The sequence below is a fragment of the Pleurodeles waltl genome, chromosome 3_1 (assembly GCF_031143425.1).
Source record: "Pleurodeles waltl isolate 20211129_DDA chromosome 3_1, aPleWal1.hap1.20221129, whole genome shotgun sequence".
In the NCBI taxonomy this organism is placed as follows: domain Eukaryota; kingdom Metazoa; phylum Chordata; class Amphibia; order Caudata; family Salamandridae; genus Pleurodeles; species Pleurodeles waltl.
This window is the reverse complement of record NC_090440.1, coordinates 166,764,843-166,777,015: the sequence shown is the minus strand read 5'-3', so window position 1 is coordinate 166,777,015 and position 12,173 is coordinate 166,764,843. Positions and strand designations below refer to the sequence as shown.

The following is a 12,173-nucleotide window of genomic DNA, read 5'->3' as shown; positions in this document are numbered from 1 at the left end:
AATGCCATAGAGCAGAATTTTGGTTCCTAGGGGTAAGCTACTTATAGAACAATAACCTGATAATGTGCTTATTTTCACGGCGAGTGGAAGGATGGAGCCAATTTTCAGACTCCACCAGAAAATGTTTCAAACTAAATCATATGCTTCTTTCTGTTGACTTTTCTTCAATACTTGTAGCAACTGCTACATCAGTGAACTTACTGGTTCTCTCAAGCGCAGGCAGTGCCATTTTGAAGAATGCCGTCATCTGTTTATGCCTGGTTTTGCCACATTAATCAAATTAATCGGATGTTTATCATGTAGCATGGAATTGGGTTGATATTACCTTGCTCTGTGTATACACAAATCTGAATTTTGTTGAGGTGCATGGTCAGCTAATAATTAGTAGATGCAATCATATTGGTATCGTAAGCAACAGTATTTTATTGGTAGGGAATTGACAGGGGTCTAAAAGCAGGTAAATCATTTTTACAGTTACAAGTAAGTGCATATTTGTCAGTACCTTTGCATAATACTCCTAAAAACTACCTAACTATACAGTGGGATATGACGTTACACATTCATACATGTTTCTAACATACTAAAATTCATATATGATCTGCATTTATAAATGTACAGCTCAAGACAAAGGGATGCTTTCCTCTTAAGGGCACAGCAATATGCATAACATCAACATGGGCCAGCCACATTCTATTATAAATCGTGGAGAATGCATCTGTGAATCAGTTACAGTACTTTTTTGTAGTTCCTCTCGGACACGTCAATCACTGCAAGACATTTTGCAACCTCCACTGACTCTATATGAAACAATTAAATACATACCGTACCATCGTTACGTACTTGGATGGTAGTTTGCCCCAAAATAAAAACAAAAATTGTGCAACCCATAGCAGCATATATAAGAGGGTCACACTGAATGATAACCGTGAGAGGAATGTGCATAGAACTCTGTCGTCTTCATATAACTTAACGTCCTAAGTGATACTCAAAGAAAGGCACTTCTCAGAACAGCCCTCCAGAGGTTACTGGTCCCATATTGCAAAGTGCTTTACCGTTTCAGAAATGTCACGTAAACGGGATCAAACACACCTTCTCCATTCACTCTGCCGTGCAACAAGTTTAAATACAATAAATAAGTCTTGGTATCAGTGCTTTCATGTCCTTCTGTCTTTCTATGGCATAGAGATGCACGTCTGCTCCTTGGACAGCGCATGTGGGACAAAAGTTTGGCTTGCATATAGTTCCGCAGGTTGAGATGCTGTTAGCAATTCCAGGATCCTGCGAGGAACTCTGACATGCTGAAGGTGATCTTTCCATATTCTCGTGTACTTGCACCACTAGATCATTGTTTATTTCTAAAAAATCCTTTCCTTTTAGACCCTGTTTTATATTTTGGTCACATAGTTGTTGGGGAACAGTCCTTGCTTTCCTCGTAATCTTCCTGTCCACCAGCCTGATTGATCTAGGCACAAAAAATATGCAATCAATTTACTAAAATAGTGATATAAGTCAATATTCAATTTGCCAATGTTATGATCACTTTTACCAAATTTATTTATCTATGTGCTTCACAAACTGCTTATAGAACAATCGCAGTGTTCATAGGAATGAGTGCGTTATTGGAATGAAGTTTTCATTCACGCTTGGCCTGTAAATGAAGTTTCTTCTGGTAAAACATGTGACCAAATCAGATCACCCACATTGATTTCTATACTTTACATCCTTTATTTTAGCCCCTCATTTTGCATGGTTGTTTGAGAAGTTTTAAGATTTTATTTTATTTTACAATTTTTTCATAGTGCTTGTCCTATACTGGAGTTGGTCGATTGCTTTAATGTACCATAGGGATGCTTCTTGAATCTACTAGCTTTAGTGAAGCAAGGGCCCTTATAAACATAACACTGGCTTGAAATGTGTTTGGTGTAACAATTTGAACATTCAGAACTGTAATTTGTGACATATTACCTTCAAATTCCCTCACTTCCACTCACTGTCAGCACTTTGCTTCTTCCATTTTCACCCGGACTCATTAGCTGCATAGTGCGTAACTCTTGCAAACCACACTTATTACCTGTTGAATATTTCTTCGCTATGTACTGCACATAAATGTTCACACACCTATTGCCCTACAGAGTACTGCTTCTCACTTATGGACCCCACTCACTGTCACAGCAGAACTTCTCTCGGAGTCACCACACACATTGCCTGCACTAGCTCAAACACTAAATGGCCAGTGTCATCGCATAATTATTTTCAACGAGAGTCTCTGTACATGGAAGCTTTTTCAGAGATATATGGTTAAGACAACCTGCAGGCAGGAGTCTTGGAGGATAATTTACGGGGGAGTCTTGAAGACTCAATTAGCGGGAGTTCTGCTTAAACCTGTGGGGCTCTCAGCCCATCAAATACATTTAGAGGCAGGGAAACGTCAATGTTTCAACAGAGAAGACAGCTCAAACTCTACTGTCAGAAACCCCAGATCCAGTGTACCACCTGCAACAGTGATACCATGTGAAGTTGTAGCTACTTGACATTTTGTAGGGCGGAGCTTCCTCCACTGAATTCTGCTTTTTAGGGCCAATCGAGCCGTGTCTGCTTTGAACCTTAACATGCTAACATTAGTGATGTAGTTCCATAAGTCCTAATTGAGAAAGATGAATCAATAACTAATCAGTGCTTACCTTCTTTTATGATATCTATGACATCATTGGCATTGAAGCTGAGTTCATCTGTGTCCTGAGCATCATAAGCATATAGGGCCCGGCACTGCGGCACCTGAGGCTTGGGTTTTGGCTGTGGTTTAGGTCGGCCTCCAGCAGGTGCTGGTCGGCTTGCCTGTCTGCGAACACTGCAATAACAACAATAAAAGTCTGTTAACACACTCATGATATGCCCAGCGCTACTGTAATAATGCACCCAAGACAAATGGCCAGAGCAAAGGTTGGGCTTACCAAAGGCCATATATGGAAGCATTTTACAAATGTTCATTTTACCTTCTTTTTTCATTATTAAATGAGGTGAGTGACACACCCAGCCAAGCTAAAGAATGCTTTCCAATGAAGGGAACAAACAGACAATTGTTGTGGAGGAAGTGATGTTCAGTTTGCCTATCAATATAATGCATATTTCTCCAGCTGGTTGTTTGGGCTCTGACTTCTCACGCACATCCTTATGCACTCAGACTACCACTTCTTACTGAGGTAGGGCGAAAGGCCCAGCATGTGGAAGAGAGATATGAGAGACACTAACTAGGCCTATACATCGTTTCTTCTGACCAACAAGTAAAAAGAATAATATCTACAGGCTCAGAAAGAATATATTGTCTACTCTAAAAGAACCTGATCTCTCTTAACCTGTCCTCATTGCAGAAATAACACTGATGCCTCCCACCCTATCTTCACTGTAGAAATAATACTTAATACTGTCTACCATGTCTTTACCACAGAAACAATACTAATCCCAAACACCTTTTCCCATAACCGAATCAATGCCAGGTCTTACCATCTCTCTCGTCATTGAAACAATACCGGGTGTCCCTAGCCCACCAACCAACCTGGAAACAACAGCTGGTCTCTTACCACCGCCATAAAAATACTTGTGTCTATTTGCCATCTCTATAAGCCAAACTTGCTGTAAGAAACAATTATTATTTGGGGTGGGTAACTATCCACCTAAAAGAATAATCACGGCCCATGTCAGGGTGAACTCTCAAAGTCACTAAATTAACCTGAGCTCGACCCTCTGGCAGCTATGGCACATAGCAGACAGGATTAACTTAGGGCAATGTGTAAAGTATTCATGTAGTGCCAAAACAGTAATAAAGTCAAAATGCATAGCAATCAAAATCCCACATTGAGGTATAATACAAGAGTAAAATGTATTGAACAAACTAAAAATCCAATAAGGAGACCCCAGAGATATGAGCTTTTAAAGATTTAAGAGAAACTAGCACCAAAAAGCACAAAGCACGAATGATAGTCTATGGTTGATCATAGATGCAATTTCAGACTCACCACGATGGTGTGTGGGTTATACCTCAACCAGGTTCCTCCTTGTCAAAGAGTTTACCTTCTGACAAAGGGCCTAATTTAGACCCTGATAAATCCAATTATAGCCTATGGGATTTAGTTTTTGGTGGACAGGATATCCGTCACCGGTCTGATGGAGTAACCCGTCTGTCAAGTTCTGAATCGGGCCCTTAGTCTTAAGTTACAATCCACTACAGGAGTAAACTTCTAAAGCTCCCAAAGACCTCCAGGGATCCACTCATAGAGTCAAGGGCTCTCTATCAGTGGCCAACACCAGGGTCCAGTCCAGTTCTAGTTCCCACTGGGCAGCTGGGTACTTCCAGGAGAAGGGCTCTTGTAGCTTGTCTCCCTTAGGTACTTCCAGGAAAAGGCTTCTTGTAGCTTATTTTCTCCATCTAGTCACACAGGAGGTCAGCCAACTGACTTCTGGAGTCCACTTCTTTGGTCACGTGTACAAGAGGAAGGAGGTCCAGTCCTTCAGGGCTCCTTTCAGATCACCTACAGCAGATCCAGCCCTCTTCTGATCTTTTGCAGGCCCATAAAGTGTTATGAATTGAGTGCCTTTAGGTACCACATTTGTGCCAGGCACCAGCTAGTGGGCGTGAATGACTCCAGGGCATGAGCTAAACAATGAGGTAAAAATTCCCAGGGGTTACCCTACACACTTTGCAGCCGTTTCTGCTTGCCTTACTGCAAACAGGTCAAAATGCCATGTGCTAGAGCATTTTCCAAATGTGAAACTCTACCCTCAGATTAAACATTTCCACATTAAATGTGGGTTCTGAGGGCTGGGTGTGTGTATAGGGAGTTTGGAGCAGATACTGTACACGTAACAAACCCAGTGACAGATGTCTGGTCAGATAAAAGGAGGGTCCTTCAGCAGCCAGCCAGTAGGTACACAAGAACTGTCTTGGCATTCTGTTCTATCCCTTTCAAGTCACCACAAGTATTAAATGACAATAGTCTAGTAGGCCAAAAGCAGGGTCCTTCAGCAACCAGACAGAGGATCCACAAGAATTATTTTGGCATCCTGTTCTGTCCTTTAATGTACGATCCAAGTGTTATACGTGGCTCAACAGACATGGCAAGCTGGATTGACACTATGGGGCATATTTATACCCCATTTGCGCCAAATTTGCGTATTTTGTTTACGCAAATTCAGTGCAAAACTAGCTCCATATTTATATTTTGACATTAGACCCGTCTAACGTCAAAATATTAGAGGTTGCACCATTTTTAGATGCATGTACCTACCTAACCCCATAGGCCCATATTTATCACCAGTGCTAAAATGAAGCACGGGTGGGAGGAGGGGCTAAATAATGGTCCAGAGCTTGCTTTGCACCATTATTTAACACCCAGGTCAGACCAGGCAATAGGGGACCTGTGGACCCATCTCCATGGTTAAACACCATGGAATGGGTCCACAGGTGCCCTCCTCAAGCCCCAGTAACACCCCCACCCACACCAAAGGGACACCGGAGGATGGGGGACCCCATCCCAGGTAAGCAGGGTAAGTGTTGTGTAGCCATTTTAGTTATAGCTCCGTGCACGTTATTTTAGCACACTAGGCCTGCCTCTGTGCACTTTAACCTACATATATTTTATTCAGCTTTGCTTATTATTTTAACAGTAGCCATATTTGCGGTCTTGTTTTATTTCTCTCTGTGTAGCTGTTCTTTGCCTTGGCCAACACTGTGTTCTTAAACATGACATTTCTTTCACTCTGTGCTTCTCTCAAGGCTGCAGTAAGATAGGTTGCTGGTAAACGTAGTAACGTTTTGTCTCTGGTATTCATAGAAATATACACATCCTTAGAGGGAGATTCCAGCCAGATGGCCACGACTGTATACTGATTGCTGAACACTTTGCTACAGCTGCTTATGCTTCAGGCCTTTGCTCAGGTATGGGGGATGATGTCTTCCCAGGGGAACCTGAAGGGAAGAACTAGAGCTTAACATGCTGTGCTCTAATATAGCTTAGGTAGGAATTAGTTTATTGACTCTAGAGAAAAATATGGTATCGTTATTTCTATGCTTTACTCTCTTTGTCACAATTTTAATCCTGTCAAGCTTTATCATCCTGGTTATTGCAGTACATGCTTTATTGTCTAAGATGAAGTTGCTTCATTAAAACCTTATTGAAACATATACTGCATCTGCTTGTCCTTGTATATGTGAGACAAATGTAACTGAGAGAAACGGATGAGATCTGAGTGACCACGACTTCCCTGAGGAGTCAATTGTGTCATGCGCTTGGCTGCCCAATCATCCTTGCTCTTGGGTAGAGATGATGCACTGCTAGTTAGCAGGAGCAAAACCCGGATTGGGGCGACAGGCGTCACCTGTAGTGGGTTAGACGCAGTCTCCCACACCGCAGGCAATTCTGCTGCTCAAAACCTGTAGCCTCATTAGAATAATGAGAGTCTACGCAACATAAGTATTTTTATTTTTAAATTATAGTGCCATCGGTGGCCCAACTTGGGGCCACATGCATGGCACGAGGTGCAATGGTCATGCTCAAGCGACACTGGTCCCATGTGCTGGCCATTGGGGTCATGTGATATGGATGGTTTTGCATAAAAAAAAATAGGCTAGTCTAGTTAGAGGCATTTTTTTGCCTCTAACCAGCCTAATGTCATTTTTTGGTGCAAAACCCCATTCTCCCACACATGCCCCCCCCCCCACCCGGCTAACGTCATTTTTTTTAATGCTAGCCCACCCTTTGCGCCAGCTTGCGGCATTCCATAAATTTGGCACCCAGGTGGCACTCTGTAATGACGTAAGCCGGCGCTATATACTTTTTGACGCAAAACTGCATTTGTGCAGTTTTGCGTCAAAAAGTATAAATATGGGCCTATGTTCTCAAAAGAAGGGCCATAGTTCCCACCCTCCATGAAAAAGTCGTTGTCTTAGCCCCTTCAGGTCAGCCCATTATCTGCTCCTTGGAGTAACTGCACCCCGTTTTCACACATATTCAAGGATAATCACTGGCTGGGAGAAGGTGGGGAGCCAATGCAAATTAGCCTTGAGGAAAATTAGGATGGAAAAATGAACCATCGAAAGGTTACTCTTCCTTAGTATTTATTGCAAATCTGAATTCATCTTTAAAGTGGATCTTTAATAATGATTAAAATATCTTTTTGGTATTAGTCACTGTAAGGAAAGGCTGACATTAAATTTCGGCATCCTACTTTTATATACCATGCATCCTACCTTGTGGGCTACAAGACATATATTGGCATGACATTAATATTTAAAAAGGGAGGCTGCGAGCAGTCAAAAGGGTTTATTTTGACAGGTTGAATTAAAGTTTTAGACTGCTACAATCAGACTACAATTGTAGGTCTGACACCATGTTTGCTCTGCCACTGGTGCTGTAGTCTACTAGTGGCATTTAATTTACAGGTCCTGGGTACACTTTGTACCATTTACTATGGACTTGTAGGCAAGTTAAATATGCAAACTATGAGTATGTCAATCCAATCATCATGTTTAAAGGGGAAGCACAGGCACCTCACAGCAGGGGTAAAGTGCACAGAGGTCTAACACCAGAAAAACAGATAGGGCAAAAATCTGGGGTTACAGGATGCCAAAGATAGTAATTTTATACACTAGCCTTTATCGGCTTTTCCTTTCTATAGGAATCATACTTGGGGCCTCCGTATAAGTTTGGTGGTCCCACCGCGGGATCTCCAAGCACACAGGGAGGAGGTCACCGCCATGGTGGTGACATTCCACCTTATTACAATGTTCACGCCAGGCTTCCCGGTGGGAACATTATAATACGCGGTTCCCTCCAGGCTGCCCGGCGGGAACAGTGCTACAATATTGGTCTAGGCCAGTGGTTCCCAACCTTTTGACTTATGTGGACCCCCACTTTATCACTAATGGAACTCAGGGACCCCCACTGAGTCATCATTGGAATCCGGGGACCCCCACTGAGTCATTACTGGAGGCAGGAGAACTAATTTTTCAATATTTGTTTTTTCATTTTGTAAGCAGTCGCAGTCCCCCAGGGGTCCCCGGACAACAGGTTGGGAACCACTGGTCTAGGCTCCCTTAAGGGAGCCAATGCCAATATCCAACTTTCCAGAACCCTCGAAATGCCCAATATCTGTAGACATTGCGCATTCCAAGGATGCTGGGCAGGGAGACCCCTGCACTGCCCACACCAAGCGGAGTTGTAATCAGCCAGTTGGTGCTGAGTTCAGCTCTCCCCTGGCTAAAAATAACTCAGGCTGCCGTCCCCCATCAGAAACCATGGTCCTGGTGGGGATGGCAGTCTTTAGGTGGGTCCGCCCACCAGGGCTGTAATGTGGCGGTCAGACTGCCTGAAGTGCGGCAGTCTGACCGTCAGTTTTCCCTGCTTTCACAGCTACACAATAAATACCAGATCTTTCCTTCCTTTTGACCACCACAATTGCAAAACTTGGTGTTTCCAGACTTTTCACTATCTCAGAAAGAAAACCTTATCTTTCATGCCCTTTCCTTTCCACGGAAACAACACCTGGTCACTTCTTACCAAAGAAACAATATCTGCTCTCTTTACCGGAGACACAACACATGTTTTCAGCTGTCCTGTCCTTAAGAAAACAATAACTACTCTCTCCCGTACTCACATTACCAAACAACAAAACCTGCTCTCAACTGTAATCTCCTACACAAAGAAACTACACCTGGATTCATCTGTCTTCTCTCCAAAAACAGTACTTTCTCTCCTGTCCTCTTCCTTACCAAAGAAACTGTACCTGGCCTCTTCCATCCTCTCCTTACTGAAGAAACAATGCCTGCTCTCTTCCATTCTTTCCTTACTTGCAGGACTAAAATCTCTGTAAACTTACAAACCTTCACCCCCCCCCAGCTTTCCCCTCCCGAAAAAGGATGTGGAACCAAAGTCCGGAGTATAAGTTACTACTGCCAATAGGAAATAGCAAGCCCAACACCACACATGGGCAACCTCTGATACAGCAAAACCCTGTCACAGAAAATAATGGAGATAGTGACCTAAAATAAAAATCTATTGTAAATACTGTTAAGTTAAATTATTTTTGTAAACAGGTAGACATGTACATATATTTAGTTTCATGTTAAAACAATCTAAAAATAATTTACATTCTCTAATTATGAAATATTTTAATTCCCTTTTTAAATTAAAACTTTAATGTAACATTACATTTTAAGAACATGTAATTACATTACTTGTAATTAATTCTATACATCCATTTGTATAATTAATGCATATTACAAAACATAATTGTTTAATTTTAAGTGCAAATGTATTCTGTCAGTTTAATATATTTAAATTCACTAAAGATTTATTTAAAAAAAGATTATTAATGCTGTAGCATTTATATACATTTAAAATAAATAGAATTAATTTACAATAAAATGTATCATTAAAATATTGTTACTAACTTTTTCCATGTTTGACAGACTTTTAACATTTTCTCTATACTTTACCATATGGAAATCTCCACCCAGACTGCGTAGATCACCGTATCATAAAGTATACAGAAAAGTGAAAGGTTTATTCAATTTGGGAGTAGTCAGTAAAAGTACGTTTAAGTTAAATATTATTCTACAATTCTTCTACGTTAATTTAATACATTTATCTTAAATCTAGAACAAACAAAAAAATGCTACAGCGCTGATTACTATTTTGAACTAGTTATTTAATTATACTTTAAAATTAAATTGTTGAAGTTTAGCTTAAATAAGGAAATTAATGCTTAAAGTTAAAAAAAAATCTTTAATATGCATAATTATTAAAAGTGATTAATTAAAAGTAATCTAATTATACATTAGTAACATTTAAAGTCACATTATTTGTTCAATTAAAAGGGTTATTAAAATATTTTATAATAATAAATACGTACGATCATTAAAATACATTTATATATTTTGTGAGCTATTTTAATTAATTTTAATATTACTTCCTATGAGGATTCATTTTAAGTCCCTATCAGTTGTTTCAGATGAAAGAGTGTTGCAGTACCAGTGAGTGCCCAAGTGTGGTGCTGAACTTAGTTCACCTCTGGGCTGGAGTAATAAACTACTGCTTTGAGTTGCATTTTGGCTGTAGTAATTTTAGAAGTGCAGTTTGTGAATAGGAATGGGCTTACTCTTTTGTGGGTGAGTGCATGTCCCTAAACTCACCCATATTCTTCTCTAAACCCTCCTATTTAGTAGTACGTATGTCTTCTTTTCCAGCCACTCCCCCGGTCCCTTCTACATTTACTACTAAATAGAAAACTTACATGTGTGAGAATCTCTCTATAAAAAAGGTGATGGTTTTGTTAAATTGCATTTTGTAGTAAGGTAAGTAGTACTACTGTAAATACTTCAAAATTCAGTTTGTTAATCAGGCCCTATGTGATCTCACTTCGCTACAGTAAAAATACCTAGAGAAACTAAATTTTTCCTGCTTTCTCCTTACAACGCAAACAATACCTGTTTTGTATATCTATACCATACCACAAAAAATAAACCAGATACCCCAGCCCTCTCCTAGCACAAACAATACCTGTTCTCTCTTGCCTTCGGCAACTTCACCAAGAAGAAGCCCAATACAGAGTTATGGAAAAACCCCTCTTGAAGGAGCCACCGTCACCACCATTAGGAAATTAACTACAGAAAGGGTTACTTTCATAGTTACAACGCATCATTTTGTGTGAAACTGGCGGACGCCTGGCTAATTGGCTGTTATCTAACCTTGAGTCTTCTAATACACAATATTTAGAGCCTGACAGTTGGATGTGCTTAGCAATACCTGCAGTTTTTCAGAATAGTCCTAGCAATGTGTATTTGTTTGGAGTGGGGCCTACAAAAACACTGCCATTTTGTTTTCCCTTACCGTTTAATTGCATATTGTTTATGGCCCAACCAAATATTCACTCTAATGGCCACTTCTGTTTAGAGGATAGAAACTTAAAGATATAAGGGCTGATTCACAGAAGCACTAATGAATATGGAAAGCAGTACTACAGGAATACTCTTTTGAGAGGTCCTACATGCCTTTGTAAATCGGCCTTAAATGTCCAAACTCCCTATCAGTAAAAGTGAAAGGGCACATTCCATTCTAGTTGTGCTAATTGCATATGATTATTCCTCAAATACTGCCATATTTAGCTGATTTAGGGGTAATGCACAACAACAATTAAGAGTACATAAAAGAGTACAACAGCGTTTTACATACATACTCAAACATTTTGACCATTGTTACCAAACCTCTGCTCTAATGCACAAAATGTTCTCAGGTAAATGACTCAATATATTGCTATTGGTAGGCTATACACCTTGTGGTGGTAAACGTCCAACAAACTTGAATCCTTTTGAGTTAAGTATTTTTGTGACAGTATTTGTTATGTCCTATTAGAACTTTGTTTCTTGTTTAGAATTTATGTTCTTATAATAATATGGTTAAATGTCCCAATATCAAGGTCAAAAATATCAACCTGTAGATGTATCGACTTAACAATGTTGGCTACCAGCAACTGCCAAGATAATCCTTTTTAATGAGGGTAGTTTAATCTTCTTAATATTTCAATTTGCCTTAAAGATACATCCGTAGTAGATGTTGAGAAGTCGAACTAAGGGCCCCATTAAGAGTTTGGTAGTCCCATCGCGGGACCGGCAAACTCGGGGGGAGGACACCACTGCCATAACAGTGGCGTCCCCCTTGCCCTATTACAATGTTCCCACAGCTCTGAACGACAGGAACATTGCAATAGAGCGTTCCTGCAAGTTACCATGCTAGGAGATAGGAACCGAGTGCTATCTCATAGAACAGAGGGGGCTGACCAGCACCCTCGGATTGCACACTGTCTGTAAAGCAGACAGTGCATGTTCCGATAGGGCATGGACAGTGCAGGGCCCCGTGGCACCCAGCACACCCACACCACCAGTCTTTTCATGCTGGTCAGAAAGACTGGCGGTGAGGGGAGTTGAAAGGGGAGTTGTAATCAGCCAGGCGCCCTGTGCTTGTATGTGTGAGACTAATGCAACTGAGAGAAAAGGAAGAGATCTCATACACCACAATTTCTCTGAGAAGGCATTCATGTCATGTGCCCGTTGCCACAAATCACTCCTGCTCTTGGGCGAGGTGAGGTGCTGCTAGTTAGCCGGAAAATCGGATTAGGCTGAC

General features: G+C 40.9%; 1 protein-coding gene across 4 annotated transcripts in view; it reads right to left on the bottom strand.

Annotated features, from left to right (window-relative positions):
* Positions 1–400: 400 nt before the first annotated feature.
* Positions 401–12,173, bottom strand: part of MYO1E (myosin IE) — a 451,378-nt gene continuing 439,605 nt past the window's right edge. For 3 of the 4 annotated variants that reach the window (XM_069222075.1, XM_069222074.1, XM_069222076.1), the window contains exons 27-28: positions 2,682–2,848; positions 402–1,462 (exon numbers count right to left, since the gene is read on the bottom strand). In XM_069222075.1, coding sequence (XP_069078176.1) covers positions 1,386–1,462; positions 2,682–2,848 — 244 coding nt within the window. In that variant the 3' untranslated portion in view covers positions 402–1,385. Of the gene's footprint in view, positions 1,463–2,681; positions 2,849–12,173 lie in introns of all 4 variants that reach the window. The other variant, XM_069222077.1, reaches the window with a different exon arrangement.